Source organism: Capricornis sumatraensis, chromosome 15, assembly GCF_032405125.1.
Source record: "Capricornis sumatraensis isolate serow.1 chromosome 15, serow.2, whole genome shotgun sequence".
NCBI classification, from domain to species: Eukaryota; Metazoa; Chordata; class Mammalia; order Artiodactyla; family Bovidae; genus Capricornis; species Capricornis sumatraensis.
In genome coordinates this window covers 34,909,022-34,926,842 of record NC_091083.1, presented here as the reverse complement: position 1 = coordinate 34,926,842, position 17,821 = coordinate 34,909,022, and the positions used below count along the sequence as shown (strand labels likewise).

At 41.2% G+C, this 17,821-nt stretch overlaps 1 protein-coding gene across 1 annotated transcript in view; it reads left to right on the top strand.

Moving 5' to 3' along the window:
* The window catches only part of ST8SIA6 (ST8 alpha-N-acetyl-neuraminide alpha-2,8-sialyltransferase 6), a 137,499-nt gene that overhangs the window by 64,385 nt on the left and 55,293 nt on the right, over positions 1–17,821 (top strand). The window contains exon 3 of the mRNA XM_068987838.1: positions 12,019–12,108. Coding sequence (XP_068843939.1) covers positions 12,019–12,108 — 90 coding nt within the window. The remainder of the gene's footprint in view (positions 1–12,018; positions 12,109–17,821) is intronic.

Here is a 17,821-nt window from a genome sequence, read left to right as displayed (position 1 = left end):
CATGCGCTGTGTGGGTTCAAAAGTCTACTCCAAATCCAACTAACAGAGTAACTGTATGTAGTATGCCCTTTGCTCTTCCAGTGTCTTGTTTCTCTTCTGTGTAAAATGGCACAGTCCCTACCATGCATATTCATTGTGAGGAGTATGTGACACATGTAAACACATAGTTTACAACAATACAAAGCACCTCACGACTGTCCAGTGGATGTTGCTGTCATCACATTCATGCTTCACCCGAAAAGCAGATCAGAATTTTTACATCAAGGAATAATGTGGATATTAGTCTCAAAAATATACTCAGTTGTTAAAGTCTTTCCATTTCCTGAGATCAAGCATTCCACGTTGTTTTTGTTCAGTTGGTAGGTTATGACCTACTCTTTGTGATCCCATGGACTGCAGCACACCAGGCTTCCCTCTCCATCACTATCTCCCAGAGTTTGTTCAAACTCATTTCCATTGAGTTGGTGAGGCTATCCAACCATCTCATCCTCTGCCACCCCCTTCTCCTCCTGCCCTCAATCTTTCCCAGCATCAGAGTCTTTTCCAGTGAGTCAGCTCTTTGCATCAGGTGACCAAAATATTGGAGCTTCAGCTTCAGCATCAGTCCTTTCAATGATTATTCAGGGTTGATTCCCTTTAGGATTGACTGGTTTGATCTTGCAGTCCACGGGACTCGCAAGAGTCCTCTCCAGCACCACAGTTCAAAAGCATCAATTTTTCAGCACTTAGCCTTCTTTATGGTCCAACTTTCATATCCATACACAACTACAGGAAAAACCATAGCTTTGACTACATGGACCTTTGTTGGCAAAATGATGTCTCTGCTTTTTTAATACACTGTCTAGGTTTGTTATAGCTTTTCTTCCAAGGAGCAAACGTCTTTTAATTTCATGACTGCAGTCACTGTCTGCCATGATTCTGGAGCCCAAGAAAATAACATTTGTCACTATTTCCATTTTTTCCCCATCTATTTGCCATGAAGTGATGGGACTGGATGATCTTAGCTTTTTTTAATGTTGAATCTTAAACCAGCTTTTTCACTCTCCTCTTGCACCTTCAACAAAAAGCTCTTTAGTTCCTCTTCACTTTTTGCCATTAGGGTAGTATCATCTCCATATCTGACATTATTGATATTTCTCCCAGGAATCTTGATTCCAGTTTGTGATTCATCCTTCTGGCATTTCACATGATGTACTCTGCATATAAGTTAAATAAGCAGGGTGACAGTATGCCCCTTGATGTACTCCTTTCCCAATTTTGAACTAGACCATTGTTCCATATCTGGTTCTAAGTGTTGCTTCTTGACCCACATACAGGTTCCTCAGGAAGCAGGTAAGCTAGTCAGATATTCCCATCTCTTTAAGAATTTTCCACAGTTTGTTGTGATCCACACAGTTAAAGGCTTTAGCATAGTCAGTGAAGCAAAAGTAGACATTTTTTTGTGGAATTCCCTTGCTTTTTCTGTGATCCAATGGATGTTGGAAACTTCTCTGGTTCATGTGCCTTTTCAAAATCCAGCTTGTACATCTGGAAGTTCTTGGTTCACATACTGTTGAAGCCTAGCTTGAAGGATTTTGAACATGACCCTGCTATCATGTGAAATGAGTGCAGTTGTACAGTCGTTTGAACGTTCTTTGGCATTGCCCTTCTTTGGGATTGAAATGCAAATTGAACTTTTCCAGTCTTGTGGCCACTTCTGAGTTTTCCATATTTGCTGGCTTGTTGAAAGAAGTTATTCACAGATCAGAGATGTACATTGGTCTAGAAGATAAAATTTCATATCAGTTATTATAATTAGAGATAAAGCAAGTAACAATCACATAATATTTCAAAGGAAGGGAATTAATGTTAATAAAAAATCCAGTCTTTAATAACGAACAACATAGGACAAGACATTGAAATGCCTTTCATTAAAAATACCAGTTTATCCAAGATTTTCAAATCCAAAGCAGATTAAAGAGAGGTCAGAATAATCTTGGTTAGATCAAGTAAGAAAATATTGTCGGAGGTGGGTTTTGGAAGACTTAGAAGAAGCACTTCCCTGAGAGCCTTTCCTCCCTGACTCTACATTCTTGAGTTGATTTCAAGCCCCCAAGGATCTCACAATTAGGGACCAGCGAAAGGAGACATGTAATGATCCAGTGGTAGTCATTTGTTTTCTTCCATTTATTCCCAGTCTACTCCTATTTTATTTCACCTCTGCTTTGACCCTCTTCTTACTCATCTAAATTTGAAATTTTAATGAGTCTCCATATCAGATTCATCCTCTTGGTTACCCTCACTTCAACCTGCATATAGGTAAGGTGGTGCTCCCTGTGTGTCTTGGAGGACTTAACACCTAAACTGGGTCAACCTGTTTCCCTCAGGCAAGCTGTGGAGTGAGTAGGGGGAGATTGCAATTCAGAAGGACTGAAAGTCTTTTAGGTTCATTACTCAATCCTTCCTTTAATGTTATAGTGGTGGGCACTGGTGCTGTTAGTGGTCTGGGGAAATTGTGTGCTTCAGTGAATATGCTGGTGTTGTTCATACACACATCTCTTGAGTTATCTGATGCTAATCCTCCTGGAAACAGTTTTACAACTCTGTAAGATGCAGTTAATTCAGAGCAACACAAAACAATTCTTATCTATAAATATGCAAATTGTGTCCAGTCTGGTAGAGGTCCAATGGACTTAACTTTGCACATCTATTTCAATATTCCCGATCTGCAAGTCTGTCTGTGGCTTCTCCTTTGAATCTGTTCCTTCATGAGAAATAGAATAACATCTATAATGTGTGTTCATTTTATATAGGTAGATTTATGATTATCCATCTCTGAAAACTATCCTTAAACAATGGTGGAGGGGCAGACTACATTAGAGTAACAGATTTAGTAACAGAGCTAATTAATAAATTTTATCAAAGGTTACCAAAAACAGGTAAAAATTAAGATGAAAAATCAAGTTCAGTTCAGTTCAGTTGCTCAGTCGTGTCCAACTCTTTGGAGCCCCATGAATCGTAACACTCCAGGCCTCCCTGTTCACTCAGACTCACGTCCATCGAGTCAGTGATGCCATCCAGCCATCTCATCCTCTGTCATCCCCTTCTCCTCCTGCCCCCAATCCCTCCCAGCATCAGAGTCTTTTCCAATGAGTCAACTCTTCGCATGAGGTGGCCAAAGTACTGGAGTTTCAGCTTTCGCATCATTCCTTCCAAAGAAATCCTAGGGTTGATCTCCTTCAGAATGGACTGGTTGGATCTCCTTGCAGTCCAAGGGACTCTCAAGAGTCTTCTCCAACACCACAGTTCAAAAGCATCAATTCTTTGGCGCTCAGCTTTCTTGACAGTCTAACTCTCACATCCACACATGACCATTGGAAAAACCATCGCCTTGACTAGACGGACCAAGTTAGCAGAGATTATTTGCAGAAATTTCTGCAAGTGAAGGTGCCTGCAGTGTTCCTGTATAAGGAAGTGGTCATTTTTTAAGCAGTTCTTATATTTTGAATTCAATGACATCCACCGAAATACAGATTCAAGGTTTCTTGAAACTAACATGATGGTGGAAAATAGCCAGCATCCATTCTGAAGACCCAGCATGGTAAGCATGTGCTTGCTTGTCTGTCTTCCTCACCAGACGCTTTGCTCCAGGGAAGCAGGCAGATGGTCTTGTCCACTGCCCTTTCTCCTGTAGCCACTGTTCCCTATGGCAGAGACACCTGGTGAGTGACTGAACAGAGGCTGGCCCGGTTCTGCCGCTATTTCTGTAGGCACCAAAACTTGATTATTTCAGTTTTTGGGTTTGATTGCTATTTCAAAGACAGACTTGTGTTTACCAAACTCATAAGAGGATGATATATAAACCAGAGTATTAATTTGTCAATTAAATAGAATAATTAAACTCTCCCATTAGATTGGAATGTTTGCCTTTGTCTCTCGGGGAAATTACATGGCAGGGGTTCACATGATAATCAGGTGTTCGCTTGATGAACTTGAAGTGAGCACAGTTGGCCACTGTCCCCTCTGTCCTAGAGCTGGCAGGCCAGCTGTCACACCAGTCTACAGAGGGATTTCACCTGGTGGTCAGGACGCACTCATGGCTCATCAGCTCCTCTTCGCAGGAACAGGGAGGGAGCGTGCAAGATCTGTAGATAGGAGAATTCCCATGCTTTGGGCTTTCCATTGTAAGGCTGTATTTCTAATCTGTTAAGGTATTCTTTCTTCAGAGAGACTAAAATTGATTTGGTTTTAAGCTTTTCATTAGATTCACAGTTCAGTTTAGCCCCATTTCTGGGCACTGTAAATAGAATTTGGATTCTTTTTTTTTTTTTCCTTTTAAATATTTATTTATTTGGTTGTGCCAGGTCTTAGTTTCAGCATGAGGGATCTTTTCGTTTCAGCTTGTGAACTCTTGAGTTGGGGCATGTGGGATCTAGTTCCCTGAACAGGGATCAAACTGGTGCCCCCTGCATTGAAAGTGTAGAGTCTTAACCATGGACCACCAGAGAAGTCCCCAGAATTTGAAGGTTCTTGAAACTCATTAGTGACTTATAAAGAAATCATTCTTTGGGATGTTTCATTTGTCCAGGGGACTGATTGCATATTGCTTTAATTAAAAGTCATTAACTCTGTGTTTTACAGGTCCTTGTGGATACCCACTAAATAATGGTGAGATTACTTTATAGTGATTGAATCACTTGTTCAGTTAAGAGATAGTCTTTGCCTTATCAGAGCCTTAATTATTATTAGTTTGCAGGAGCCATTGTAGTCTCTAAGCTTCTTGCTGCTGTTTTGTGAAGTCTTGCCAGTTGGTTTTCAAGTCTGACTTATGAAGATAGAATTTCTAAAAAGCAGATCAGCCACATCGATAACAATGATAGCAGAAATGCTTATTTTTGTGTATCTCTCCCTCAATCTTATTAAAGATTTTTTTTTTCTCCATGACATACTGAAATGATGAAAATGTGCCTGAAGACTAGGTTGCCAGTACCAAACAAATAAATACTCTAATTAAATAATAAAAGCAGTCAGAATCCATAATGTAAGACTCGCAAGGAATGGAGAAAGAGAAGTTTGTAACAGTTAATGCTTAGCAAGCTGTCAGGAAGAGATGAGCCTGGAATCACAGTCAGGGACCAAGTCCTGGATGGCTGTGTGTGTCCAGCGACAGGACATGTCCAGAGGCTGATGGGTTCCTGGCAGAGGTTCGAGCAGGGAAATGACATGTTCAGATACGAGTGCGAGACCACTCACCGTGCGGGCCATAAGGACAGAGCAGAAGGGAAAGAAGCTGGTTGAGATATTTGGAGAAAGCTGGCAGGCTGAGAAGACAGGAGATCTGGAGAGAACCCTGGAGGGTTCTGTACCTAGGTGCCAGTCAGTTGTTTTAAAATAGCAATCGGGAAAGGAAGAACCATGGGAGACACCAACACCTATGGGCTGGTCCAAGAAAGAGCCTACCAGAGAACCCTGATCAGCAGTCAGAGGTCGAAGAACAAGCAGAAAGGACTGTGATGGGAACCAGGTGCCTAGTGAGTGGTCAGCCATTCAGATGCTACTGGGAGGTTAAGTAAGAGACCTCAGAACTCCCCTGGATTTGGTGATGCTTTCCAAGAATGGTTGAATGGATTTGTAGGAAAAGCAGAGAAACAATTAGTGGGTTGAAATCCGAAGGAGAAGCAAGGCAACAGGTAGAGGAGAAGAGCAGAAGGAGTTCTTTTGTTTTTGACTTTGAGAAGGGAGAGAACTGAACCTGGGGAGGAGGCGACAGTAGAAGGGAAAGGGCAAAGGTTCAGAAAAGAATAAAATGAAGGGAGAGGCTTGGATCATTGAGGAGACAGGAAGGGATGGAATAGCAGGTAGATTCTGCTTTTGTAAGAGGAGAGATACTTCTTCCTCTGAGATGGAAAGTAATGGCTTATAGCTAACCCATCGAGTCTCACCTGGCAGCATCTTTTTTCCTGAAATAGAAAACATGATTATAGAAGTTAGAAAAGCACAGAATGGTGAAGGTAGCACAACAGTGAATGCGTAGGTTAGCCGTCGAGGGAAATGGGAAGGGAGGTGGCCCCTCAGAATAGAATTGTCAAGGCACCAAAGGCCTAGCGTATTGGACACCGTAGATTTATCAGGGCCCCAACCCACCTACCCATGTGATTTTGTTGCCAGCAGTCTTAGCTGGGCAGGTATAGGAATGCGTTAGGCCAGAGGCTGCATTGCTGCATTATGGCATATTTGCAAGGTGGATGCCGCAGAATGTTGAAGGGGCAGGAACTTGAGCATCCTGGCTTGTTGCCAGATGTTACTTATGCTACAAATGAGCGGACAAGCAATCTTGTTTAGTGATGTGCAGGCAGAGATTGTGGTCTTATAATGGAGCATTTGATGAGGCTTTGGCAGGGCAGCTAGAGCCATCTCAGCCCTCTAGTCTTGGAGACTTCAACACTCACTTGGTTCATCAGGTTCTAGCATATCTCTAGGAGGATGACCACTGTCCCTCCATGACTTGTCCTGGGAAATGCTCTCCACTGTGTATCTGGCAGTTCTCTTTTGTAAAAAACTGATGTGGGGAGAAGGGTAGGGGAAGGGGGAATGGGATGAATTGGGAGATTGGGATTGATGTATGTGCACTGCCATATGAAAATGCATAGTGGGAAGCTCCTGAATAGCACAGGGAGCCCAGCTATGTGCTCTGTGATGACATAGGTCTGTGGTAGTGTGGGGCGAGAGAGAGGTGCAAGAGGGAGGCTATATGTACTAACACAGCATTGTAAAGTAACTATATGCCAATAAAAAATAGAATAACAAATAATAAAAAAGAAGTTCTTAAAAGGAGCTTTCACCAGCAAGTTGAAATTAAAAAAAAAAAAAACTATTAGAATTGGCAGAAACAAAATTCTGATTTTGAACCCATGAGAGTCTGGCCCCAGAAGTTTTGGCTCTTACAGTTTATCTAGAGGCCTTGCTGGCCCATGTGCTTTTCTTTCCTAGACCCAACTGCTCAGACCATCAGCTTGAGTTAGTTTGGGGTCAGGGTCCCTTTCTGGTCATATCACAGACTTCTACCTAACTGTGGGCTCTTCTGGCCCCAGGCTCTGATGTGCTTTCTCTGTTGCTTCCTCTATCATTTCAAGTTCTCCCCGACATTCAGTCCTTTCAGATGGGTCTTTCCAACTTGATCCCCAGTCATCCTTCCTCAGGTTACAAGTCAGCTCACACGTGTCTTGGAGCCATTTCATCTTCTGCCACATTGCTTGTGATCCCAGGTCTTTAATTCCTGCTTTTATCTCGATGAATTTCTCTCTGTCCCCTTTGCCTTGTCTGAGACATGTCCCCAGATCAGAAGTTAAGGAGGACTTTTTAAAAATAACTTCATCTTGGTGTATGCCAACTTCTCAAACAGGATCTGTCCATGGGTCATGACCTTGCTCAACTGAGACTGGGAAGGTTTCTTCTTTTCCTCTCTCAAGAGTAAGTAAGTCCCTTACAGTTCTTCTCATGGGCTCAGATCCAAGGAACATGTGGTGATAGTTTAGTCACTAAGTCGTGTCTGACTCTTTGCAACCCCAAGGGCTATAGCCAGCAAGGCTCCTCTGCCCATGGGATTCTCTAAGCAAGAATACTGGTGTGGGTTGCCATTTTCTTCTCCAGGCAATCTTCCTGACCCAGGGATCGAACCCAGGTCTCCTGCATTGCAGGCAGTCTCTTTACTGACTGAGCTACCAGGAACCTTGAACATCTAATTCTCACTTATTCCCACAACAGAGGCTTGATGGTCTAGCCCTCTCTCTGGAAGGTCTATTGCCTTCCACTTCTCTGTGGATCCTGACATCTCTTATGGAGTCCAGTCTTCAAGCATTTTAAAACATGGTGGTTATATTGCTATATTTCTGTCACTTTGAATAACAAGCATTGTTGAAAACAGCATGAGCAAGGAGTCTTGACTAAGAGGCATTGAAAGGGGTTATATTGATCAGATGCCTAAAGTAGACAAATGTTTGAAATTTAAGGGTTCTGCAGATCAGTATTTTAACATATTCCTAGGAAGGTTTTAATGACATTAGATGAAAAGGAAGAAAACTAGGAATGAAAGGAAGAAAAACTAGGAATTCAGAGGAAGAAAACTTTGAATGAAAAGGGGGCAGGACAGAAAGAGAGTCCAAAGAACTCAAGGGGCTTCCTTTCTGTTCCTTTGGCTGTGAAGTGACTTCTGTGGGTAGGAGATGTTACCAACACCTATAGCAACAACAGTTTGAGGAAACAACACAGCAAGGCATTTAGGAGAGCAATGTTTATTTAGTAACTTTCATATGTCAGCTGTTTTTATGCACATCCCATGTGATCCCTTGTCTTGATCTGCCTGAATGGACTGGGCAGCTTATAAATACCAGAAATTTATTTTTCATGCTTCTGGAGGCTGAAGTCCAAAATCATAGCACCTGCAGATCTGGTGTCTAGAGAGCCCACTTCCTCATAAACAGCCATCCTCTCACTGTCACCTCACAAGGCAGAAGGGGACCAGGAAGCCCTCTTGGGCCAATTTTATCAGTGCACTAATCCCATTCATGAGGACCCCCATGACCTCATGACCTCCCAAAGCCCCACCTCCTAATGTCATCACCTTGGGAGCTGGGATTTCAACATATGAATTTTGAGGGAGACACAAACATTCAATCTGTAGCATCCCTATAACCTACTGAGTAAAGATTTGAACAAGGAAACTCTTGGATTTCAAAGGGCAGGGTCAGAGAGTGGAACGCAGATTCAAGGGTGGCCTGCTGGCTGACACCTAAGGTCCCCCCTCTAACTTTACTATTGCATCTCCACTTCAACCCAGATACCCTCATTTGCTTTCCATGGGCCTTCTGTGATTTCAGTTGGGCAAAGCTGTTTGGACTTTTTATTAACAAAGATACTCACTGATTTAAGGGAAGTTCTATGACACTCAACCGTAATGATGCCTGCTTCTCTGTTTCATGATTCAGTCTTGCAAAGCCATCATAATTCAAAGCACTGCTGGCTCAGTAATTCACTTCATTAACGGTGCTGCCTGAATAAAATACACAGCAAGTTAGAAATAAACAAATCTTTGGAAAGTATGATAATGCATTCAGAAAGTACAGAAGGTGAGGCATGTAGACAGAAAGAGGAAGGAAGTGGGAAGAAAACTTTATCAAGATAAAGAGGAGTTTTGTGAGCCCATAAGATGCTTGCATACTGTCTTTTTAGACAAAATTTCTGGAAGATTAATTATGACTCTCTCTTGTTTATATCTTTACCTTGATACCGCCTGCTCCCTCACCTCCCATAGCCAGTTTATTATGAAGTCCTGTCAGTTTTATGTCCAGAATAGATCTCAAACCTGTCAGCTTCTCTTCCCGCCCATGGATGTTGGCTGTGGGCTTCTGGTCCACTCCTGCACCCTGATGATCTCTTCTTCCAGGCATGGAGGATGGTTGCCCTTTTCTGAAAATTGCTGTGAAATCAAGTCGGGCAGACAGCTAGTTCTGGCCAGGCTGAAGCATCAGATAAAGAGTGAGACCTTCCAGCACTTTCTCCTTCTGCCACAACAGTTACAGAGGCAGGTTGTTGAAAGTGCCCTGAGAGTGCAGTATGTGGTATTTCTAGGTCACGTGGAGCACGGCTGCCCTAGAAAGCCACCAATGGTCTAGTGGCCATTTCATGAGCAAGAAATGTCAGCATGAAAAAAACAAATATCATATATTAATGCATATATATGGAATATAGAAAAATAGTACTGATGAACTGATTTGCAGGGCAGGAATAGAGATGGAGATGAAGAGAATGGACTTGTGTACATGGCAGGGGAAGGAGAGGGTGGGACAAATTGAGAGAGTAGCATGAACATATATATATATACACTATCACGTGTAAAACAGATGCTAGTGAGAAGCTGCTGTGTAGCGCAAGGAGCTCAGCTTGGTGCTCTTTGATGACCTAGAGGGGTGGGATGGGGCCTGTGGGAGGCTCAAGAGGGAGGGGATATATGTATACATATAGCTGATTCACGTTGTTGTATAGCAGAAACTAACACAACATCATAAAGCAATTATCCCCATTAAAAAAATACATGGTAAAGATTAAATAAATACTAGTATGTGCAAACAAAACAAACAAAGAAACAGACTTTTGTGATGGAAAGCACCTGCCAGTGGGCAACCTCTGTGGTCACATCATAATCTGTTCCATCCTGTCTGGCAAAGCCAGGGGCTATCATCTCTCTCCTAGAGCCCCACAGAAGCCTCCTAACTTTCATCTTTTCTGTGGTCCTGCCTCCTTTTGTTTCATCTCTGAGTCAACTTCTTAAAACCTCTTACATGAGGCTGCACATATCCATCTTTCCCCTGCCCCCTAACCTTGTCTTGCTGTCCATGTTATTAGGGTTCCTTCTAATCCTAGGGTTCACCAGGCCTGTGTGTCATGGGCCCTGCTTCCTGCTCCAGACACCCTTAAAACTTTCAGTCTTGAGTTTCACTTGCCTCCTTTCAGTTCCTCAAACATTCTGCAGCCTTTGCACGTGTTTTCCCTTCTACCTGGAAATGTTCCCAGCGAAGTAGCACCCTTGGATTACCCTGGGGATCTCCATCCAAATGACACTTTCTCAGAGGCCCCCACATGATGCAGGCAGCTCTGGTTACACTTCACCATGGCATCCACTGCTGTTTTCAGGGTTCTGTCCACAGACCAGAATTTTCTATTCATTCGTGTGGTTTTGTTTGATACACGTTGTTCTCCTTAACCAGACAGGAAGGTCTGTTAGGGAAAGGGGCTGTGTTCTGTGTTTTCCAATTCCATATCCTAAGCCTCCTGTGGCTGTTTCCTAACTCATGTTAGATTCTCAGCAAATATCTTCAGGATGATTAAATAGATGCATTACCAAGAAATCGGAGTTGTGTGCTTATTTTTGACATATAGGGAGAGTGATGGTTGATATTTTTTGAACTCTTACTATGGTAGGTATAGTACAAAGTGCTTTTCTTTCCTTTTTAAAAAAATTAATTATTTATTTGGCTTCACTGGGTCTTATGAATAGGCTTTTCCAGTGGCTCTGATGGTAAAGAATCTGCCTGCAGTGCAAGAGACCCAGGTTCGATTCCTGGATTTGAGGATCCCCTGGAGAAGGAAATGGCAGCCCACTCCAGTATTCTTGCCTGGAGAATCCCATGGACAGAGGAGCCTAGTGGGCTACAGTCCATGCAGTTGCAAAGAATGAGACACGACTGAACATCTTATTAAGAGTTGAGACATATGGGATCCAATTCCCTGACCAGGAATGGAACCCAGCTCCCCTGCATTGGAAGCCTGGCGTCTTAGCCACTGAACCACCAGGGAAGTCCCCCCAGTTGTTTTTCATTGTTTCCTCTATCATGTATATATCATGACAATAACACTATAAGGTAAGAACTAGAGATGCAGAAACTGAGGCCTGAGTCCGCTAGCTAGTAGCACACGTGTGTCCGCAGGGCTTATTAGGCAGCCTGGCTCCATAACCTGTTTCCTTAACTTGCTTTTTTGATTTGATTTGTCTCCAGCTCCAGTTTTTCCAGGCTCATACAAAATACAACAGGTCCTTATATCACAGCTACTGTAATAATTAAAGGCCAGATTTATCTTGCCTTCTTTTGAGAGAAAATTATTGATCTTCTGTGTCTGCATGCTTCCTACCAGAGACAACATCTTTTTTAAAAATAAAGTCTGTTTACACACACGATGATTAAAACTATTCAATAACTTGTTCAGTTTTATACTAACCTCAAAATATGAAAACTTGAAAATACAGTCTTCCATGGAGAGTTCCTTTCTATTTGACTTTATCATGTCAGTGTATTAAAAAAGTTAGACCCATCGTCAGAGGTGAAAATATCAATTTCCTTTTCCATGGAGAAATCCAATAATGGGATGAAAATTAGACTTCATTTGGGTACACTTTATCAATAAATCTGATTTTTGTTAACTGTATCTCATAAATTCTTTTAAATCAATCTTTTTTTTTTTTTTCAAATCTTTTTCATGAAACAGCACATATCTGAATGAGAAGTCCCTCCACCTGATGGAGCGATGCCAAAATCTGCAAGCGGGCTTGGAGAGTTTATCTAACAGAACAGGAAAGTAAGTTCTACTCTTCGCATTTAATTTGATTTTAAAATAAGTGTTTTGTGTCAAAAATATTTCATAGCATCTTTTTAAAAAATTAGCTTCTTGAAAATTTTTTAATGAATTAATTTTTGGCTGTGCTGGGTCTTCGTTGCTGCAAGGGCTTTTCTCTAGCTGTGGTGTTCAGGCTTCTCGTTGAGGTGGCTTCTCTGGTTGTGGAGCACAGGCTTTAGGGCATGTGGGCTTCAGAAGCTGTGGTTCCCAGGCTCTAAAGCACAGGCTCAGTAGTTGTGGCAAACGGGCTTAGTTGCTCCATGGCATGTGGGATCTTCCTGGATCAGGGATCTAGTCCATGTCTCATGCATTGGTAGGGAGATACTTAACCACTGAGCCACCAGGGAAGGCCCAAGCTCTTCATAGTCCCCGGATATCATGCTTGAATTTTTCTGCATCCAGCCCAGGCCTTTGGGAAAAGTGCCTTCTTAAAGCTTTTCTTATATGAGTCAGTTTGAGCTGGCCACTGTTTTTGCCAAGACCCTTGCTTATGATAGATTGGTCAGAACTAATACTTGTAAATGCTTCTTTTCTTAATTTTTTAATACTTATTTTTATTCATTTATTTATTTATTTGGCTATGCTGGGTGTTAGTGGTGGCATGCGGGATCTAGTTCCCTGACCAGAAATCAAACCCAGGTGTGCCCTGCATTGGAAGCAAGGCTTCCCTGGTAGCCACTGGACCAGCAGGGAAGTCCCATGCAAATGCCTTTTTTCTTGCACAATAAGTACAATGAATTTTGAGGTGGATGTAAAGTAGCTCATGCATTGTAGATGGTGCTGCACATCCGTTTTGATCATGTTGGAGCCATCGTTTTCCTTGTTTGTTGGGCTCTTTCTCAAACTTTTATTGAAGGACTAAAATTCCAGACCTCTTGCACCATCCTCCATGCATCAGATCTGTGGCGCCACACCTTATGAATAGTAGAACTTGGAAAAATTGGTCCTTACTCCCCCATTCCCTTTGACAAACTGTTTGTATTCATTGCCTGATGTGGGAATCAGTGTGTAAAAGTTAAAATGGACTGTCTTCGATTCTCTCTCTGATGAACTATTCAATATTTTTGCTCCCCAAAGTGACAAAAGTGCTCAATGTAACAATGAGCCATTGCTGTACTTTGGAGCAAAGCACTTGCGTCAGCATGGCAGAGTGTTCTTTAATCATGGAAGGTGATTTGTTTTCAACACAAAGAATTAAAAAAAATAAAATTTTGGCCACACCCCACAGCATATGAGACTTTAGTTCCCTGACCAGGGCTGGAACCCATGCTTCCTACATTAGAAGGCAGAGTCTTAACCAGTGGACCACCAGGGAAGACCCCACTGCAAAGAATTTTACAACTCTTTTATGGGCATCAACAAATATGGTTAACTGCAGTATGCTGATGAGATTGCCTGGGCTTAGTTTGCTCTCTCACTTTTTTCCTATTGTTTTGGATTTGATGTTAAGACTTTTTCTCAATTGTTGTTTAGGGGGATACCTTTCCATGATCTGCACAATTTTCAGCCAGCTCATATAATTAGCCTGCACTAGTATTCTGTTTGGCAAAAGTCTAGAGAAAGTAGGCAGGACCTGACCATTGTTATGAAAGTGTTATTTTGCTCATAGGAGACTAATTTGTTCAATAGTATTGTCTATTGTCAGGAATTGTACATTCTGCGACCAGCGCTGATACAGAGGTACAGGGGACAATTGGAAAAGCTATTCAGTGTGTGGTAATAAAAAGCAATTACATTTTCTTAGAAATAATAATTTAGCTCTGTTTTTGTCATGGTCTGTTAAAGACGTAGAATTTCCTCTTTCTTCAGTCAATTTTCCCCTTTCAGATGCTAAAATAGAATTTAAGAAGATGGTGTTAAAGTGGGAGGGAGCAGTGCTCTTTCTCCCACTGGTCTTTTAAAATTAATTAATTAACTTTAATTGGAGGATAATTACTTTACAATATTGTGATGGTTTTGTCATACATCAACATGAATCGGTTGACTACATTTTTGAGTGAAAGAAAGCTAATGGTTGGCATTGGGAAAACCATCGGATTCTTTATTTTCTGTGTAAGGCTGTGAGCTCCAGGACTGTGAGTTCGTGGTTCTGTCTGTGGTGCCTATCGCAGGACTCAGCACATAGTAGTTACTCAGCAAATGTTTGTGGAATTAAATTACTAAATGAATAAATATACTTCTTAGGTCTTCAAAGGATTTTTCTTCACCATCTCTAACTCTGTCCATAAACTTCAATTCCTTTTTGAAAACTATTTTTAACTTCTCTGGCTCTTTCTCTTTGAATCTGAAGTTTTCTGTTTTTTCCTGCCTCATCCTTTCTCCTTGAATGTTTCTCTCGGTTTCTCCATCTCAATCCTTTTTACCAGGTGTCTCCTGGATAGAATATTATACCATACTAAAATGCTGCCTAGCTATCTTATCACTGCATCTTATCACTTGCATTTTTCAGTATGGCAAAGATTATTTGTGATCTTTTCTGCTTACTTTTTAAAAAATGATAATTGTGTGGATATTCAAGTTGTCTATCTTAGTCCACATCGTTTCAGACCAATGAGCTGATATTTCAAGAGCAAATACTTCAGAGGGGCTGACACAGGAAATGATCTCATTCCTCCCCCTGTTGGGTCTTGCTGCCTCTGCCACTGTACCATTTTCTTCCTGTGTTCCTCTTCCTTTTTCCCAGATGATCGTGGAACCCAAAAAGGTTACATCTATATTTGTTCAGTTTCTCCCATCTGGTCGGGGTAGATGAACTGCTCTAACAGAATCTCCCCAAAGAGATTATCATATCAAAATCTTGTGTTCTCTCTCATACCATGTTCAGTATAGACCTTCCTTCTTGATGAACAACTCTTCTCTGACTACTGACTCGGGGATTCTGGATCCTTCCATCCTATGATGCAGACGTCTTCAACAGGTGATCTGAGGGTTGCTGCAGAAGCAGAGGGTGCTATAGAGAAGGTACACACATCTTGGAGGGGATATGCATAACTTCCCATCATATCCCACTGGCTGGAACCAGCCTACCTATATGTTTGGGGTCATGTGATTGGGATTGGCCAATAGAATGTGAGTGCAGTTGTCTCATGATGGGCATGAGGGTTGTAGTGCCCAGCTGGGATGCCATATAGCAACAGCTACATGATTTGGAAAGAGAGCACCAGTCAGTGACGTCAACCAGATATTTCTGCACCATATGCATTAAATATTAAATAGTTCAGCTGTTCTTATTATTGTATTGACAACAGATCCCTCAGGTCTTCCTTAAAGATGAAAGGAAACATTTTGCTTAAACAATATCTTACATCCTCTGAATGCTTGAATAGTGCTCTTGGTGAAAGGAGAGATTTAGAGATCTTCTTACAGAATGTAAGCCACTGCCCTACATCTTCCAGTGCAGTCATGAGGGCATGAAAAAGCCTCTTGCCTTCAAATAGCTTTTGTTGGTAAAATTCAAATTCTCACAATTAAGCTTGGAACAAAGGCTTGCATCAGCTAGGTGTGGCTTGAACCATACACTGCTGGGTGAGTGTGTATGTCTGATGAGCTGTTTCATGCTGTACCATTTAAAATTACCGAGAACAGCAGAATTTTCTGAAAGGATCATCTTAATGGGGCATCATAAAGATGTTTGTTCGAAGGCTCTGTTTGCAAGGTGAAAGGCAAAGTGAATTGAAGACTGGCCCTAAGTGTTCTTCCTGTTTATTATCTTGGGGAGCACAGTGTGACCTGAACTGCAGCTTGAAAAGAAGAAGTATAAATTATGGTAGATCAGGCTTCAAAAAACATGACTCTGAACATATCACTTGACAGCCTGCTAACAATGCAAGTATTGCTAAGTTTTAAGTTGTCTGTCAGGAAAAATGGTGTGTGGTCATAGACAAGATTTTCTTGGCATAGAGTGATATATGGCTTGTCCACTCAGCTTTAAATCTATGGTGCTTTCATTGCCTCTTCAAGAGATATCCACATTTTTGTGTCTTTTCACCTCTGACCCTTTTATTTGCCTTTTCTGGTCAGTTTTTGAGGGCTCAGGAATCTATCCCTCCTTCCTTTCCTTGTCAGAAAGGAGACGTTAACACAAAACAGCCTTTAATACCAACATGGTGTGTTCTTCATATCATGGGGCATACCTGTTGGTAACCAAAGCAGTGGCTCTGTTTACTGATACAAAATTTTAAGTTGGGTGGGTGAACTGATAACAAGGCTGTAATAGAAGTCTCTGAAAACTTCTTTTTTGTGTGTGCAAAATCTGTCAAGGTGGTTTAGCCATCATTCTGTACCTCAAAGAGAACATAAGAAATAAGCAATCATACAATTTAAGAACTTGAGGGAATGAATAGTCTCTTAAATTCTTTTGATCCATATACCTTTTTATATATACCTTTTTATTTTTATATATACCTTTTTATTTTTCTAAGCAATCAAATTCCCTCAGTTTAAAGGTAAAAATAGGATTGTGACTTTTTTTCAGAGTCAGGCAATCAGTTAATGGGAAGGAGGAAAATAAAATATTTTGTGTGTGGTTGTTGATGCTGGAAGTTAACCAGCATAATTCTAATCTGACTTCCTTAGTTAATACTTGGCAGGAGTTGCTTAGTATCATTTGTTACCATGCTGATAATTGGAATAGTGTATTAAGTGTTTGTCAGTGGAAATAAAACTGAATTTTCCCTCAGAGAAAAATTGAAACACTGACTTCTGCATTATACTACAATCTTGATTATGTATTCACATCAGAAGGATTCCTAGTACTTGCTCAAATAGCAAGTCATTTGAAGGAAACCTTTAATAGGAAAACAGTGACAATAAAAATAATCACACTTATTTAAGGTCATTAAGAAATAATTGGAAATAATCATTTCCAATTTCAGAAGTGAGATGGAGAAAGAAAGCAAATCTATTGCACTTGTTCACCATTTTCAAATATAACAAGTATTATTAAGGGTATTGTTTATCTACTATTTCTGGTAGCCAGACTTCCAAGATGGTGCCCACTAGTCCTTCCTTCCTGGTGTTTACATGTTTCTCTCCTGCCCCACTAAAGGGGACTGCCCTGTGTAACCAATACAATATCAGGGGAATAAAGAGGTGTGATTTCAAGGTCAGGTCATAGAGTGTTTGATAATTCTGCCTTGTCTTCTCTTAGGTTGCTTGCTCTGGGGGAAGCCAGCTACCATGTCATGGGGACATTGAGAGGTCCACATACCTGAGGTCTCCCGCCAATAGCCAGGACCACTTTGTCAGCCATGTCAATGAGCCTCCCTGGAAGTAGACACTTCAACCTCAACCTACATCTTGACTTTACAATCTAATGAGCTACTAGCCCAGAATTATCTAACTAACCTACTCATGAATTCCTGACCTATACAAACTGGGCAGTAATAGTTTATTGTTGTAAAACTAAGCCACTAAGTTTTAGAGTAATTTATAATATAACCATGGATAACTAACTGGCCACTCAATTCATAATCCTTTATGCTCTTATATTTTTATCATAATGACAGTTTTTATAATGACATTTGTGTGTGGTTGTTGATGTTGGAAAATAACCAGCATAATTGGAATCCCTTAGTTGATACTTGGCAAGAATTGCTTAGTATCATCTGTTACCATACTGAAGATTGAAATAGTGTATTATTTTAAGTGTTTGTCAGTGGAAACAGGGGCTTTC